This window comes from Colobus angolensis, unplaced genomic scaffold, assembly GCF_000951035.1.
Source record: "Colobus angolensis palliatus isolate OR3802 unplaced genomic scaffold, Cang.pa_1.0 Scaffold13, whole genome shotgun sequence".
NCBI lineage: Eukaryota > Metazoa > Chordata > Mammalia > Primates > Cercopithecidae > Colobus > Colobus angolensis.
Genome location: NW_012114252.1, coordinates 7,723,392 through 7,742,049, shown reverse-complemented (window position 1 = coordinate 7,742,049; position 18,658 = coordinate 7,723,392). Strand labels below are relative to the sequence as shown.

Genomic DNA, 18,658 nt, shown 5'->3' with positions numbered 1-18,658 from the left:
TGTTTGGATAAATATCTGCACACTGATACAACCTTGTACCTTAAGAACAGGAAATGCATCTTCTGAAGTATCGTGTACCAAGTACAAACACTGATTATAATCTGCACTAAAAAATACTTCAGTGCATTTCTAAGGTAAAAACTGTACCTTATTATTTTAATAATAAAATACTACTACAAATTACTACTAGAATTTCAAAGGAAAAAGAAAAACCAGATTACTTGGATATTTTAGAAGTGGTTGCATAAATAATGACTGAGGCAGTCAAGCAAACTAGAAAATAACAAAAGTGAAAAACAAAAATCTATAAGATACAGCCAAAACTATTTTTTGCAGTAGACTTACAGTCCTAAATACTTCAACAGAAAAATAATTATGGGAACAGAACTAAATATTCTGCTCAGAATTTACAGGCAAAAAGACCCAACAATGGAAAAGAAAGCTGGAGAAAGGAAACAATGAACACAGAAGTCAAAATAACAATAATGATGGTGAGATAAAAAAATTTGTCCTTTGTAGAATTGGTAGCTAAGATAAAGAAGAGGTTCTTCAAATAAAACAGACACACCTCTGGCAAATTTAATTTAAAAAAATAAAAGGAAAACAAATAATTTATAAATTATGTAGTCATATTTAGAGAGAAGACTTAGTGTAAAATAATTTTAAGTGATAAAATTGAAAATCTTAGTGAAATAAATAATTCCCTGAGGAAAATGTAAATCAAGATGAACTTAATGCGAAGAAATCCTATAGGAAAATAAAGAGGAAACTGTGCTACTTATGAAGATGTGACTGTTACTTCAAGTGAATATTTTAGAAATTTCGGGAGGACCTGGGGCTCACCAAGAGAGGAATTTGGATATCGACAACACTTTCTACAATTTAATTAAAGAAGTGGGGTTAAACTTCATGTAAAAATGAGCTAGATTTTTATTTAGAATTGAAATTGAAAAAAAAAATAATTCTAGAAAACAAATGATCAAATAGAACTTTCTGTTTAAAATGGCAAAGGAAAAGTTAAGGAGACTGGAGCCAATCTCAAGACGAACCAAGAGAAATGTAGAAGAGGCGGGAGCTTCAATTACACAGGATATGTTTAGTAGGATTTTCCACAGAAGCAGTCCAAGGGAAGTCTGCTCAGATAATAAACCAAGTTCTCCCCAAGTTTGGGTTTACACCCAGCTCCTGAGTGACTATGGCGAGAATGACCTTAGAGAACATGAAGGGTAAAATGACCAGCAGTGCAAATGGGGCCAGGAGAGATGCCCTCATAAGAGGAAAGGTTTTTTTTTTTTGAGATGGAGATGGAGTGTCCCTCTGTTGCCCAGGCTGGAGTGCAGTGGCACAATCTCGGCTCACTGCAACCTTTGCCTCCTGGGTTCAAGCAATTCTCCTGCCTCAGCCTCCTGAGCAGCTGGGATTACAGGTGCGTGCCACCACGCCCAGCTAATTTTTGTATTTTTAGTAGAGACGGGTTTTCACCATGTTGGCTGGGCCGGCCTCAAACTCCTGACTCAAGTGATCCGCCCACCTCGGCTTCCCAAAGTGCTGGGATTATAGGCGTGAGCCATCGCGCCGGACCCGAGCAATCACTCTTGATGCCACAAAGGTAAAGAGCAAATGGAGATGGGATGTGTATTACTTGATCTTTTTAATAACCTGTCGTGACACATCAGCTTTTCTAACATTAATAATTCTACCTGAGGCGGGTGGATCACTAGGTCAGGAGATTGAGACCATCCCAGTTAACACGGTGAAACCACATCTCTACTAAAAATACAAAAAATTAACTGGGTGTGGTGGCACATGCCTGTAGTCCCAGCTACTCAGAAAGCTGAGGCAGGAGAATCGCTTGAACCAAGGAGGCGGAGGTTGCAGTGAGCTGAGATTGCACCACTGCCCTCCAGCCTGGGCAACAGAGTGAGACTCTGTCTCAAAATAATAATAATAACAATAATTCTACCTCAAAACATATTGTAAATCCACACATCTCCCTACCTCTGCCCCCTCCACCCCAGCCGGGTGGCATAGTTAGTAATGTGAGTGATGCAGAGGCTTTTTTGAACCAACCACCTGGCCCTGCCTCCTCCTCCCATCCCTCCTCCAGGCTGACTGGCCTTCCCATAAGACAAATCAGAGCCTGTCATCCCTGTGCTTAAATCTTAGTGCTGAGCATAACATTCAAACACCTACACAGTTTCTGTCTTACTCATTATGTCAGGCCTCTGGTTTCCAGGAATTGGCAAAGCGCGTTCATCTCCAGGCCTAGAGCTTTCTCCCCTGCATCTGGGAAGCCTTCCTCTCTTTTCCTTTGGGCCTCAGCTCAGAAAGCAACTCCTTGGAGAACACATCACAAGCCACCCTTTCTGTAAAAGTCTTCCCCCATCACAATGTTTTCTATCAGAGTACCTTGCTCCATTTCTTTTCTAGTAATTCTCAGTCACAAATAAATAATTTTTGGGTGGGAAAGGAGGACTGTTTCTACTGATTTTTTTTTTTTTTTTTTTGGTCATTTTGCACTAGAATGAAAATCCCATGAGGTCAAGACATTTGTTTGCTTTTAGAACATGCTCTATTTCCAGTGGTGTGCCCTCTGCCTGTCACACTGGGGTGCTCCAAATTTCATAAATCAATCACACTTTTCAGAAATTGTGATTATTTTATTAGTTTGTTTACTTTTGCTAAAGAGTAAACTGAGGCACAATAAAAATTTAATGAGCTTATTTGAGCAAACAGTGATTCAAGAATTGGGTGGCTCCAAACCAGAAGTGGTTTGGGAGCTCCAGGAGGAATGGCAAGGGGGAGGCTTTTATAGGATAAACATGGAAGTAATGAAGGGAAATATTTGACTGATTGCAGTTATACAGTTACCTTGTTTGATCTATCCTGTTGGAAATTCCCTAGTTACATAATTACACATTTGTTTGTTACTTCTGACTGGTTGGAGTTTAAGTTGTATTCTTTAATATAGGCATTTACAAGAAATTGCTCAAGTTAAGTTTTGCTTATGTTTGCAAATCAAGCAAGATTACCGTCACATCTGAGGTGTTGCTGGCTATGTCTGCGTATAGTTTCTTCAGGCCTGACCATTTTAATTTACTTTACCACTGTGTTGGAATACTGTTGATTCCCCCATTAGGCTGTGAGGTCCATGAAAGCAAGGTCCCCGCCTCTTCTTTGGTCACCAAACATAGTGCTTGACACTTAATAGTGGCTCAATGATTATTTGTAAAATAAATAAATGAATAAAGAAATTTAAAGTTCCCTAGAAGGTGAAATGTCTTTCTCCTTGACTTTACATACCACTCAGAAGATTCTGGACCTACTAGAATTCTTCATTAAGAATTCTGTTTTGCTGATATTTTCCAGCTATCCCAGCTCCTGTTAACAACCGAAAGTTAGCAGGAATGGGGGAGAGGTCATGTGATTTAAATGCCTCCAAGGAGGGCTGCTCCCGATTCCTTTTAGATCCCAAGCATCTGGGTCAATGGCTAGTTTCATGGCAGGTATGCAAATACTTATTTTAGTGTCATTATTAATGATTTTACTAAGAGCTGGGAGCACTTGAAATATTCCTCCGAATGAGATTTGAGATGTAGACAAGATGGTCATTTTTTAAGAGCCTCCATATATTCTATCTTACTTTTCAACACATACGTTTTTATATTAAGATTGATTACTAATGTACGTAAGCACCCAAATCACTATTCAGTAAAAAATTAGACACACATTTTTTAAGAATAAGAAATGCTCCATTAAGATGATAATCTAAATGAAATAAACATCCCTGAAGTAGCATCTAGCCATTCTGTTTTGCTTTAATTAGGTTAAGACCTCTACGTCATCTTCTTTTTCTCCTTCCCCTGACAATATATCATGTTCTACAGAGCTTAATATTGTGTGGGTACAACCTCAGGCATAAGAAAATGGTCTCATCAGTCATAGCCCCAAAATGCTGTTTGGTCAGGCAAGATGGTTTAGGTAAGTTTGATCACAAATAAATATGTCAGTATCTACTTATTCCCTGAATCCCAAAGGTCATTGCTCAGGGGAGGATTTCTCCTAGGAGTATCAGTTTTATTCTTCGTGGTCATGATGGTGCTGAGAAAGACTAACATACACTGGACTATAATCTTTGAGCCAGAGGAAACTGAATCAAACCAAGTAGAAAGAATGTGCTATTTAGTATTAGCAGGGTCAGTTAATGGAAAAAATTGTGAAATAGATGAAGTTCATCATTGGTCTAGCTTCTGCAGAACAAACCTGGTCTCCCCAGTCCCAGGGGCATGCCCACTGGCCTTTGTTTAGACCTTGGCATTTTCTGCTGGTTTCTCTCAGCTTCTTGGGGACTTGATTATGTGCACTGAAACAAAGCCATTCTAGGCCTCGAGGTTCCTGGTTGGGCTCTTTCCTCTCCCACCCTCAAATGGATATTAGCTTATTTGATAGATCAAGCTGTCCTCATTTGCTAACAGAAAAAGGCTTGAGGAACTTCTTGGGTCCTCTCAGGTAACATGTGGATTTCACAGTGACTTTCTTTTCTTTCTTTTTTTTTTTTTCTGAGATGGAGTCTTGCTGTGTCGCCCAGGCTGGAGTGCAGCGGCGCGATCTCGGCTCACTGCAAGCTCCGCCTCCCAGGTTCACGCCATTCTCCTGCCTCAGCCTCCCGAGTAGCTGAGACTACAGGCGCCCACCACCTCGCCGGCTAGTTTTTTTGTATTTTTTATTCACCGGGTTAGCCAGGATGGTCTCGATCTCCTGACCTCGTGATCCGCCCGTCTTGGCCTCCCAAAGTGCTGGGATTACAGGCTTGAGCCACCGCGCCGGCCTACTTTTTCTTTTTGTCAAGTAAAGGCATTATGGAAAAAGAACGACAAGACTCACCTACTAAGACAATCATTTTATAAAAGAAATAACAAAGGCTGGGCGTCGTGGCTCACAGCTGTAATCCCAGCACTGTGGGAGGCCGAGGTGGGTGGATTGTTGAGGTCAGGAGTTCGAGACCAACCCGGCCAACATGGTGAAACCCTGTCTCTACTTAAAAAAGAAAAAAAAAGGTACAAAAAATTAGCCAGGCCTGGTGACGGGTGCCTGTAATCCCAGCTACTCGTAAGGCTGAGGCAGGAGAATCACTTGAACCCAGGAGGCGGAGATCATGCCACTGCACTCCAGCCTAGGCCACAAGACCGAAACTCTGTCTCAAAAAAACAAAAAGAAAAAGAAATAAACATGGAAGAATAAGAAGAAAACAATCTTGGAATAAAAAACAACGTTTTGTAGAAAATTACAGCTAGATCGGGGGAATAAGTTCTAGTGTTTGATATCACTGTGGGTAGACTGTAGTTAAAAATAATATATAAAATATTGTTTCAAATGGCTGGAATATTGAATGTCCCAACACAAAGAAATGATAAATGTTTGATGGATATGCTAATTGCCCTGATCTGATCACTGGATATTATATGCATGAAAACATCACTATGTACCCCACAATATATGTCAATTTAAAAAAACAGCCTTTAAATTGAATGAATTTATCTTAATGAGAAAAACGTATTTCAGTGTCCTTATTTCAGAGCAGACTAGTGAAAATTTTATCAAACACCAGCATCAGTCTAGGGCCAAGTTTTTGGGAATGGTGAAGTTGCCCAACAAGCCAATCCATGAATTGTAATAGCTCTAGCTGACACTTGTGAGCAAGTCTCCATGTGACCTGCTTTTAGGACAGCTATAAACATGAGTGAGCATGCAACACCTTTCAGTTGTAAACCAAGGAGCCTTCTTTGTACAAAGCCTTTAGCAGTGATGTTTTTCTGTTTGTACATTAATGGGAAAAACTGAGTAACAAGCAGCCAGGAAAGCTATCTGAATTTTATTGGAATAGTTAGAACCTTAAAATTTAGGATATAAGGATACATTTCTTCACTAGCAAGCATGGGTGTACAGCCAGCAGCTGCCAGGCACAGGGATACAACAAGGCCGTTCCTGTCCCCCAGCCTTACATTCAGTGGAGGAAACAGAAAGTAGAGAGACACAGTAGATAGACAGCATCACACAAAGATAATTCCAGGGTTGCTTTTGTGAGCAAACGTGACATTTCAGCAAAGACCAGACTAACATGAAGAATTGAGGCTTGCAGTTCCCTGGGAGAAGTGCATTCCAGGTGGAGGGAATAGCCAGTGTCAAGGCCCTGAAGAATAAACAGGCCAGTGTGGCTGCAGCACAGTGCAGGGGGTGGGGGAGCGGGGGAGCAGGTGGCTGATCTGTGGGGCCAGAAATGCAACAGGTGAAACATCACATAGGGCCTTAAGGGACTTTGAATTTCATAAATGAAGTGGGAACTCCTGGAAGATTTTGAGCAAGAGACTGGCATGCTGTGACTTATGTTTTAAAAGGATCGCTGAGTGCTAGAGTAGAGAAGTGAGAGCTAGCAGGCTACTATAATAGTCCATATGAGACACGATGGTGGTTTGGACTGGGGTGGTCATGATAGAAGTGATGAAAAGTGCTTTAATTTAGGGTCTGTTTTGAAGACAGAGAGAATAGGACTTATAATGGATTGGATATGGCAGCAACGACAAGAAGAGAATGAAGGTGGGTTTCAGGGTGTTTGATCTGATCCACCGAAGGAATGGTACCATCTACTGAGAATTGTTCCAATGAGAACAGTAGGTTGAGTGGGGAATTAAAAAGTTATTAGTGGACACATTAAGTTTGAGATGTCATTAAATAAATATCCAAGTAGATATGTCAGGTAAGCAGTTGAATATATAAGACTAGAGTTAAGGAGAGAAATCAGGGCTGAGATAGAAATTAAGAAATATTAAGCATCTAGAAATGTTTATGGTTGTTGGATTGGATAAAGACATCTGGCAGGCCAAGTGTTCTGGTGGCTGCCCCAGCAAGTGCAAAGGCTTTAAGGCAAGAACGTGTTTGGTGAGTTCTAAGAAGAGTAAGGTGCCACCATGGATGTGTAGAGAGATGTTCAAGGACTAAGTCTGGAGACAGTCCAATATTTAGAGGTCAGAAGGAAAAAGATTCAGGAAGGGAGGCAGAGAACTGGCCAATGAGGTGAGGGGAAAACCAGATGAGAGTGAATCACCAAATCAGTGTGAATACAGTCTTTCAAGGATGATTAAGAGCAGTTGATAAATTCACTGTGCCTTCAATGATCTCTACTGATAGAAGAAGCAGTCTATGCTGTTATATTCCCAGTGTTTAAGAGCACCTAATCAATATTTATTTGTTTATTTCAGAGGTCAAATATGGCAGTCTACTGGCTGAATCCATCCTGAAGATGTGTTTTATTTGGACTCTAAAGTTTAAAAAGATTTTAATTGATTGCCAAGATTCAGAAATTGGGAAACATCACATCAAAATTTGAATTTCTGTTTCTCTTTAACAATTATTCGGATTATCACAAGGCAGGCAACAGCTGTCTATTGCTGAGTGGCAGCTGCTGTCGTTAAAGGGGTCATGAGCTCCTCACTTAATTTTCTGCTGTCTCCAGCAATTCCTGAGTCTCGCCAACACAGAGAGCTGAGTCATTTGTTCATATCACCTTCCTGGTTCCTTTTTATTTGCCCCCATTTGTTTAGTTAATGAGAGAATAAATGAATGAATGAATGAATGAATGAATGAGTGAGCTAAAGAATATTTGCTAGTGAGACACCTGGATCCCAGAAAGGCAAAATGTTACATGTGACAAAGGCAGGGCTCAGATGCAGATTCCCAGGCCAGAGCCTTTTATTTTAAATCTTTGCTTCCTATTGTGTCATTTTTTTCAAATCCTAAAATATAAACAAAAGTTTGACTGAAAGAAGGGTACTGACGAAATGCTATTTTCATTTTTAAAAAGAATAGAATATTAAACAAATCCTGTAACACAAATATTTCTTTCTCCTTAAGCCTTAATAATGAATAGTTTCATGAGATCCGATACACTGACTAACAAAAGTTAGCATCACTGCCCAAAGCAAAATGAGTAATAAACCTAACTATAAAAAATACAGTTAAAATAAACATTGATATTGTATTACACTCATTTATAGGTGAAAATCAATGTTGCTATTTTTCTCCATGAAATATTTTTACATGTTTTAACCAAAGAATGTTGTAATCATGGAACGCCAGTTTGTCATCATTCCTTCTTTGATTCAGTACCAAAGACCCTCTGGAATTTTGCAAGTCTTCTCTCTCTTGCCAAATCCAATCATTAGAATTGAATTAGACTGTAGTGTTGGATTTCTGATGTTTTCTAGGTGTACATATTATTTTAATGGGTTGAATTGTGTTCCCCCAAAATATATGTTGAAGTCCTAACCCCCAGTTCCTCAGAATGTGACTTTATTTGGAAATAGGGTAGTTGCAGATGTAATTTAAGATGATGTCATACCAAAGAAGGGTGGGGCCTTAACCCAATATAACTGATGTCCTTATAAGAAGGAGAAATTTAGGCCGGGCGCAGTGGCTCAAGCCTGTAATCCCAGCACTTTGGGAGGCCGAGACGGGCGGATCACGAGGTCAGGAGATCGAGACCATCCTGGCTAACACGGTGAAACCCCGTCTCTACTAAAAAATACAAAAAAACTAGCCGGGCGAGGTGGCGGGCGCCTGTAGTCCAAGCTACTCGGGAGGCTGAGGCAGGAGAATGGCGTGAACCCGGGGGGCAGAGCTTGCAGTGAGCTGAGATCCGGCCACTGCATTCCAGCCTGGGCGACAGAGCAAGACTCCGTCTCAAAAAAAAAAAAAAAAAAAAAAAAAAAGAAGGAGAAATTTGACCACAGACTCAAACACCAGGAAGATGATTTGACGGGAGACACACAGGAAGATGGCCCTCTGAAGAGGGAGGTAGAGATTGGAGTGAGGCTGCCATGAGCCAAGGAACAGCGCTACCAAAAGCTGAAAGAGGCAAGAACTGGTTCCCATCCCTTTCCCCCAACTTCCCCAACCCTAGGGGCTTCAAGAGAGTGTGACCCTATCAGCACTTTGATTTTGGACTTCCGGCCTCCAGATCTAAGAGAGAACACATTTCAGGTGTTTTAGCTACACAGTTTGTGGTACTCTGTTACAACAGCCCTAGGAAACTGAAACAGAGATGATTTTGTCTAACTCTAAATTGTAAAATGGGCTAGAATGTAGGCATCTTGCTGGAGGACGCTGTCTCCAGGACAGTGGCTTTCACTCTCCAGGAAAAGGACTTTCTCTATGGCGCACATGTGCCTTCCCTCAGTGAGACATTTGGAGGTGCCTGACGCCCTGAAAATCCTCATTCCTTTGCTCACTCAAGGCACTGAAGCCGATTCCACCTGCGCTTAGGGAGTCATGGTTCTGCTTTTATCCTGAAAGCTGCATGTTTCTCCTTCCTTGTAACAGAATATCTTGGGTATTGGGAGGAATTTGGTGCTAATCTTGACTCTGGGCAAATTTGTAAACTAACTCAAAGGTTTTTTTTAAAGACCCTCAGGCCTTCTTAAATGTTTGAGACTTCTCTTAAGATGATGATTTCTTAACTTGCAATGTATAGATAATTTTTAGAAGCAAACATGAAACCCTGCAGATTGTTTGTAATAGTCTGTTAAGTATGGATACTTTTCTGGGTAAAGATTTCTTAGTTTTGATTAATTCTTAAAGGTATTATACTTCCCTACAACCTGAAAAACAACAACAAAAAAGAAAGGATCAAGAGTTTGGGCCATAGTGGTCAGGTTTTGTGCCCGGGGAACAAGGCACTTGGGGGTGGGGTGGATTGTAGTAGGAAGGCAAGAGTTTGGATTTAGAGATGTGGCACGGGAGGTGACAATGGGCCATTCAGATGGGGATGTTCAGTAGGTAGTTGGAGCCATGGTGGTGGCAAGTGAGGGCACACACCCAGATTTGGGATTCATTGGCACAGAGGTGGGACATGAATGCATAAACGCAGATGAGCTTTCAGAGCTGATGGCTGAACCTGAACTAGGAAAGGCTGATCCTGAGTCTTGGGGAGCATCCATACTGAGGGAGCAAGGGGAGGAAGAGGTGGCATTAGAGGGAAAGTAGGAAGGGCGGTGAGCGTGATGAAAGAACTAGGAAAATAACACAGGCAAAAAGTAGCAGGAGAGAATTCTCCTCGAATAACCAAACTGCAAAATGAAACAGAGACGTTCAAGGAAATGGTGAACGACATAGAAGGAAGGTTTTGGTCTGGAGATCACTGATGGAGCAGCACTAGGTCCATCTGGAAAAGTTGTAAGGGTTTCTCTGTTCACATCTGCATTCTCTGGGGATGACTGTACTTCTGCTCTGTGCTAGATACCATGCTAGGTGCTGGGGCAGGACAATAAGTAAGACACAATCCCATCTTTCAGAAGCTTCTGGGCTCTCACTGGGCATGGATGTCCAGGAGTAAACTATGATATGAAGTCTGAATAGTGTCCAGAGAGGGTGCACAGGGGAAGTGGTTGATATACCCAGAACAGCTGAAGTCAAATGAAAGAGATGGGCTTGTTTTCAGGAAGTACAATTGGTGGGTCCAAGAATCTTGAAGCATGAACCTGCCTGTGCTCCATTACATTCTAAAACTGACTTATGCATTTCAGAATCACATGGGCACACACACACACCAACAATGCCTTGGACAAAAACCATTTTTGTTACAGAGATTTAGTAGGTGATGGTACAATATTTATAGACAGACACAAACAGAAACAAATACAACATATGCCTTACTTTCTCTTGCAGTGTCTCTGTCTTTTAAAGATTGAAATTTCTGCTAGCTAAACAGGTTTACTCCTGGGAGCTTCTATTTTAGAATGGTTTTTGACTTTTTTTTTTTTTTTAGATGAAGTCTTGCTGTGTCCCCCAGGCTGGAGTACAGTGGCGCAATCATGGCTCACTACAACCTCAACCTCCTGGGCTCAACAATCCTCCAGCCTCAGCCTCCCAAGTAGCTGGGATCACAAATTTTTAAAATTTTTTTGTAGAGATGGGGTCTCACTATGTTGCCCAGCCTGGTCTTGACCTCCCAGGCTCAAGGAATCCTCTTGCCTTTGCCTCCCAAAGTGCTGGGACTACAGGTGTGAGTCACTGCACTTGGCCTAGAATGTTTTTTTGGATCTCCTCAACATGCTAATCTTGTTAAACATGAATATTATTAAGCTATTAAGAATTTTGGAATTAACCACATCAGTGATTTATTCAGTAAGAGCAGTTACAAGAAGGGAATGGATAGTGCTGGCTAGGAGCCACACTTACCTGGAGTCAGGCCCCTTCTCCACCATTCATGAGTTTGGTAGTCACAAGTGACCTACTTAAATTTTTGAACCTGTATCCCCATCTATAAGGGTGATTTAATCATATTTACCTGACAGAGTTATTGGAATAAATAATGCATGAAAACTACCTGGCATATAGTAGGCTCTGTGTTACTACAATGATGACTATTGATAATAAAAAAATTGTCTGAGGTTATATTTGCAAATTAGGCCAAAATTAATAATTGAGAAAATACTCAAACAATTTCTGCAAAGAATTCGCTGCTATTAAGGAGCCCAACAGCAATTTAAGAACATGAACTTAAAGTCTTGGCAAATTACATATTGCCATCAGCTAACTTATAGACAGCATCCCATAGGCAAATGAGCAACTTCCACTTCACATCTTTGAAATTTAGACAGACACAGAGGGTAGAAAAAAAGTAGTTTCTGCATCATATGCAGCTTGAATTACCCTGAAGAGGAAATCAAATTATTTACTTGAAAATTTGTCAATGTTGTATTATACTTCCAGAGTCACACTTGCTCCTTGAAATTCCTACACAGAACTCCCTGATTTTGAAATCTGGATACTGACCCCAGGGCAACAGCACATGGCTGTACAGGTTGTCCACTGCACAACTCCAGGGGGTGTCAATCACATAGACTGTGATGCCCCTAGAGTGCAGTGCACCCCTGTACAATCAAATCCAGCAGCCCTATCTGAGAGGCTTGAAAACTTTTCCTGATGAACATGGAGAACATGCAATTCAACAAATATTTATTGAGTATCTATTATGTATGAGACACTGTTCTAGGTTCCAGGAACACAAGAGTGATCACAACAGACACAGTCCCTATCCACATAGAGCTTATGTTCTAGCAGAGTGGAGGAGCAAGACAGATAATAAACCAAGAAACAAATTAGCATCTGTCATATCAAATGCTGGTGTTGGGGGAGCAGTAAAGCCAGGTAAGAAAGAAGTGGGATCCCAGCAATGGCAGAATTACAATTTGAAATAAGTTGGCAGAAAGGCTTCATTCACAAATTGGCATTTTCAATCAGAAATGTTAAGGAAACCAGGAAACATGCTGTTTGTGTGGCTGAGGCAAGAGTATTCCAAACAGAGGAAAGAGCAAGTGCAGATGCCCTAAGGCAAAGCCTACTTGGCATATTCAGGAGACAGCAAAGATGCTGGAGTGGGTTGGAGGGGGTGGTGGCGATAGAAATGAAGTCAGGTGGCAGGAGGGGGAAGCAGATCTCACAGGGCCTAGGCAGCCTTTGCAGTGTTGCTCTTTACTCTGAGTGTGGTGAGAAGCCACTGGAAGATCCTGAACAGAGGAGTGACATCATCTGATGCAGGTGTTAAAAAGGATCTCACTGTCCTTGAAATGAATTTTTATTACAAAAGATTACGCCTAAATTTATAAAAATTGTCTAAACAATTTTCCCCCATACTCTGAGTGTTTTCAACCAAAATTAGCAATCCTGTTTTTAAAGTTGTGTCCCTTTTTAAAGCTGAGTGTAAATTCAAATGTTTAAGCAAATAAATACTTCCTGAAAGTGGTAAATACTGACATTTTTAGTCTTAATAAGCATTAATGTTACTTTATGTGCTCCCTTCCTGATGTTCAATTTACCAAATGGTTCAGATTAATTCCTATCAATTACAGGAAAAAAAGAATCTGGAAAGAAAAATCTCAAACATTTTAGCTATGAGAGAAATCGTTTCATGGATCATAAAAGCATCAGAGACATGGTTAACGTGGTCAAGGCCTCTGCTCCAAGGGAGACGATTGCTCATAAAACAGTTTGCATTTTGTCAAGTTAACCTAAGTTGTGGAACACAGCATTCTGGAATGTGACCTGGCCTTTCAGAAAAATCGTTAAACAAAGTCTGCTGTTCATAATGATACTGAAACTTCCAAAAAAAATCACAGCTGCTTCCATGCTCAGTGTTTTACATAAAATACAACAACAAGGTATGTGAAAAACGCACAAATTTCACAGTAAGAACTGTACTATATTTTCCAAAATGTCTTCTATAAATGCATTTATATATGTATAATTCTCATGCCAAAGAGCTCAACAAATCACTTTCCACCAACAAATTTAGTACATACTTATGGAAAAGTTTACTCATATTTGTAAATAACATATAACAACAATAAAAAAGACTCAGATTGACTTGTCCCCATACTGGCAGTCCAACATAGATTCCTTTCAGTTATAAATAAATACTTCACAGTGTTTGCACAAAATATCTTGTAATAAATAACAAAAATATTGTGTCCCCCAAATCTTTTTTCTTGTTATGGCTAATTTGTATAATTGAGGTACTATCATTCACACAGTTGATTCTTAAAAGTTTGGACTTGTTAAGAGTTGGGCACAAGATCTTGCCTTTAAAGCTAGTCATCAGAATCAGTGGCTATCCTGGGATACTTTATCATGAAGGGAAAGAAACTAATATTGCCAGGTCCTGACTTGTTCAGCCCTGGGCTAAGTATGTGGGATGCCACAGGTCAGGTAGTCTTTGAAGTAACCTTATGAAGTGGGAATTAGATCGATTTTATGTAAGAGAAAACTGAAGCCAACGAGGTAAAATAGCTCGTCCCAAGTGATGAAGCTTGCCTAGGTCCCAGCCAGGCTTAGTCAAGCCCTGGTCCATCTGATTTCAAAGCCCTTGCTGCTTCTCTCTATTGTACACTGGTTCCAACTGCACACTGAGTTCTCTCTGTTGCACGCTGAGCAACAATGTCTTTTTTTAATTGATTATGAAATAAAGTTAAACAGCTTCATCATTATCATTGTCATTACTTTTCTTTTTAGCTACTATTTTTTGAGTGCTTTTCTGATTGGTCTGTCCTGTGGAAAGAGTTTGCAATCCTCACAAGAACCTTGTAAGGGGAATCTGCCAGCATGTTGCTACAGACCATGCTTACTTCAGCCAGTTTCTCTGCTGAATATCCTCCTTTTACTGATGAGGAAACCAAGTCAAAAAGTCATAAATGACACACCCAAGGCTGGGAAGTAGTGGAGCAGGTATTTAGACTCAGATCTGTTTTACTCCTGTGCCTGTGGGTCGTTTTCACATTCTTTTCAGCTGGAAAGTTTTAAAAATGTATAATGTTGCACTCCTTAAATAACCTGAAATTCTACAATCTGAAAAGGAACTGGTAACTTGAGGCACTATATAACTATGCTTCAGCACCTCAAAAAGGTTCCACCAGGCACTTCTGAAAATGATTTGTACAGCCTTTTTTTACTTGAATGGTGTTCAACATTCTCACGACTTGGCTCATGTTTTTATGCTGAACAAATGGTTCATGGCCCTTTATTCTGGGGGCTGGATTCCTCAAACAATTGTGAATCCACAGTGATGTGATGAATAGCAAGGATCTAGGCGTTGTTGCCTAGTTGATATTCATGAAATACTTCGCCTTAATAGGTCGGGAATTATTTTCCCCATATTTCTCTAATTACATTAAAGAATATAAGGTTTTTTAAAAACTGTCAAAAAATGTGATGTTTAATATTAAATATCCAACTGGAGAAGGCCTGGATTAATAAGATGGAAAAATTGGGGATGACCTGAAAAATTAATTTATCATCACTGACCTGTTTTCATATCTTGAAGCTTTTATGATCTAGTTTTAAATCTACACTGCTTTTTTTTTTTTTTTTTTTGAGACAGAGTCTTGCTCTATCACCCAAGCTGGAGTGTAGTGGTGCAATCTCGGTTCACTATAACCTCCGCCTCCTGGGTTCAAGTGATTCTCCTGCCTCAGCCTTCCAGGTAGCTGGGATTACAGGCACGCATCACCATGCCCTGCTAATTTTTTGTATTTTAGTAGAGACGGGGTTTCACCATGCTGGCCAGGCTGGTCTCGAACTCCTGACCTCATGATCCGCCCACCTCAGCTCCCAAAGTGCTGGGATTACAGGCATGAGCGACTATGCCCGGCCTGCACTGCTTCTTCATAGTGAATGTTTCTATTGCTGATAATCACAGAGGCAAATACAGACTTGGTTTACTTTTTTTACTAAAGGCAAAACACACTAATATATAACTATGCTTGTACTGTTATAGTTTATATGAATTGTGATTTATCCATCTATTCATTTCCATTTTAGGTAAAACAATTCATCATTTTAAAGTCTAGTCTAATAAACTTTTTATGATAAAAAGGAATAAAATAGGAGTAGGTATTGATGTAGATTACAGATCTATTTTGTCAAAATTTTACCCTTAAAATACTTTTTTGTTGGGTCAGAAATACATTTTCCTGCTTTGAGTGTATTGACAAATTTTCCCTTTAAGATATATCAAAATTTAAATATATAGTTTGAAGTCTTTTAAGAATTATAAATTTTGACTTATGTCTTACGAGACATAATTTTTTACTTAAGACAAAATTGTCCTAAAGGACAACTCAGTCTCTTTAACACTCAAGAATAGGCTAGGGTCACTATTTTGTAAACTAACAGCTGTGTAATTTCTCAAATCATGTCAAGAGCATTGATAAACAATTTTCTTAACTATTTGGCAAACTTACTGAAGTCTTGCAGAGATGTAAACACTGAGCTCTTTTAACCTATGTGCCTTATTTATTGCTCCTGGAAACAATATTATTATGCCTGTAGGACTGCCCTAGACAATCTCAGATTTATAATGTTAGGGCTGAATACACTCCACAGCATTATGGGTTAACTCATGCCACTTCTAGACCTTTCATTAAATTCTCTCTATCTTCCTAACTCCACCCAAATCAGTATACGACTCAGATGCCTTGAATCTCCAAAAACGTGTCTTGAAACAGTCTGTTGGAAGCCAGCTCTCTTCTATGGACTCCATAGAAATGTGTTCACTGTCTGTTCCTCCCACAAGGCATGTGTCCCCTTCTTCTTGCATTGTAGATACTTGCTGATATGCTATATTTTCCCTGCCAGAGAGTAAGCTCATCAAGGGTGCCATCTGAATCACTTTAGTTTCTTTTGTCATATAACTCACATGAAGTAGATTCTCAAGTATTGAATATTGAATGTGTACTTAATAATTTCTGTTAGCCATGACACATTTTCAAAGAAGGGTTTTAGGAAGTACTCGGTCAAGAAAAAAAAAAAAAGCCATAAGAATAGAAAACTCTTCAAGAGCTAAGTCAGAATAACTGGCACTTAAAAGTGACACATTCAATTTCTTCACCTTTATATAACCTCCAGAAGATCAAATGTTGATAAAATATTTATCTTCAGTTGTCACAAGCCAGACTTTGATTTAAAACTCTTGGGTACATGAATGTCATGCCAGGCCAGAAATACATCATCATGTATTTTTAATTTAAACATGGGTATGTAAAAAATTTATATATGCCTGATATGAAAAAATTTGAGTGAAAATCTCCCAACAGTCACCACAAACAAGAAAACAGAATCTAAGAGCAATTTTTAAACTTCTGTAAAAGTGCAATGAAAAGCCTTCTGCTTGCAAGTCCAATGTGGTATTGAAATGACACATAAAACGCATTCTCTTACCTTTAGGGAATCAAAGCAGGCAATTACTCTTCCATTTTCAACCTGACAACTTTTGGGGGGATGAGCAAATTTGCATTCTTCATCGGAGCGTGAGCATGTTCCTCTTTGAAACTGTCTGCAGACTTCTAATGTCAGCCATTTTGTATCTCTGACTGGGGCAACGTTCAAAGCCATGGTGATAAAGTAATTTGGGCTGTTTGTTTCTGTTAAATGATGAAATCAATCCAAGTTCTAATGATTCCAAAACTACTGTTGTGAAAACTCCCACATGTAAGTCTGAAGGTGGGTGATAAATTGCTTAGTGAAGTCCAATCCAGGGAACAGGATGATGAGAAAGTTTATGGACAGGCAATCACTCATCAATCAATATGTCCCACTTGAAGATGGCGGGCCACAATAAAAGCACGCTCAGTGTCATCTCTGGCTTTCAACGTCTGAGTCTCTTGGCTGTTTTGCAGATACACCTGTTTTTAATAAAGTGACTTCAATTTCATGGCACTCCTTGGGAGAATATTTAATGCTGACGCTCACAGCTATTGACGATGTTAGAAAATAAGACACTCAGATGTTCATATTTTAGCAGGATGTTTTTCTTCCCCCTTTTTGAATTCTGAAATTAAGCAATTGGCAAAGTCAGACAACTGAGGTATCTTCATCCACTCGTAAGGTCAGGGTAAAGTGTACTTGACAGAAGAGCGAGATGTGAATACAAAGAAAGTTCCCAGGCTGCAGTTTCCAGCAAAAGTGACTTCACACAGGCACTTCTAAATGATAAACCTGCAAAACAGAAATGAAGTATCAACCTTTATGCAAACTCAATGAATCAACACTTCAACGAACTTTTGAACTCTTATCTAGAATTTGCAACAGCACGGTTTAGAGCTTTGAGCTTTGACTACAGTGAGAAAAGTTATGCATTAAAGAAAAAAAAAAGAATACGCAACGGAAACCGTACTGCAGAATTGTCTAGGCAGCAGTCCAAAAGTTAGGAATGACTCAAACAGATGAGTGTGGCAGACACAATAATTAGGCCTTCTGAAACAATCCCATCTAATGTGCTTAATCGCCAAAACAGTGTATTAGGACTGTGGCTTCCAATTAATTTCACATTTAGGCCATTGATTTTATTGTTGGGAGTGCTATAAACAATTATTTGGGATGTGTCCCTCCTATGTAATAAAGATATTGTCATTTTGGATGAAGTGTGGGCTCTTTCTTCTTTATGTTCTTCCTAGTTTACAGAGATGTGGACTTAGAGATGGGTAGGTAGGATCCTCTTGATACTTTTTCTCAGGTGTCTTAATATTTCCTCTCCACCATGACTTGCCTAATGTTTATCTTCCTATTTACTCTGCAAGCATTCACAGGGCAAAGACTATTCTTTGTAGTTTTCATTTCTGTATTCCCAGTGCCTTAGTCTATGGTGTATGTTAGACCCTCAAGAAATATTTATTGACCAATTTAACTGATGACTAAATGCCAGGAATGTAAATTAGTTTTAGTTGAGTTCAGTTTAGTTTTTAACTGAGTCATAATCTAAAAACGCTCTATAGTATGGAATGCTGGAGTTAAAACACATGGCTACAACAAAAATATAGTCAGTAAGTTCAGATGTCTAAAATAAGCACCTTCAGTTTCTTTTAACTTTTTCAAGGGTTATGAAATCATTGAACATTAAATTACAGTTACGGGGATAAGCATGAATAAAGGACTAAAGTCCAGAAGTTGATTATTTTCATAAATTGGATATGCCACAAATGACCTTACATACTTGCTGAGCCTTGATGTCTTTCTAAAATATTTATACCTGAGAAGAACTTAATGAAGACTGGAAGTAGATTATTTTAAATTGGCAGGTATCAAATAAGTTCAGAGAGCTAAATATATATAT

The 18,658-nt window shown here is 39.5% G+C and overlaps 1 protein-coding gene across 3 annotated transcripts in view; it reads right to left on the bottom strand.

The window, feature by feature from the left end:
- MBNL2 (muscleblind-like splicing regulator 2) overlaps positions 1-18,658 on the bottom strand; it is a 174,396-nt gene that overhangs the window by 104,036 nt on the left and 51,702 nt on the right. For all 3 annotated transcript variants that reach the window (XM_011933807.1, XM_011933806.1, XM_011933808.1), the window contains exon 2: positions 16,768-17,544. In XM_011933807.1, coding sequence (XP_011789197.1) covers positions 16,768-16,941 — 174 coding nt within the window. In that variant the 5' untranslated portion in view covers positions 16,942-17,544. The remainder of the gene's footprint in view (positions 1-16,767; positions 17,545-18,658) is intronic.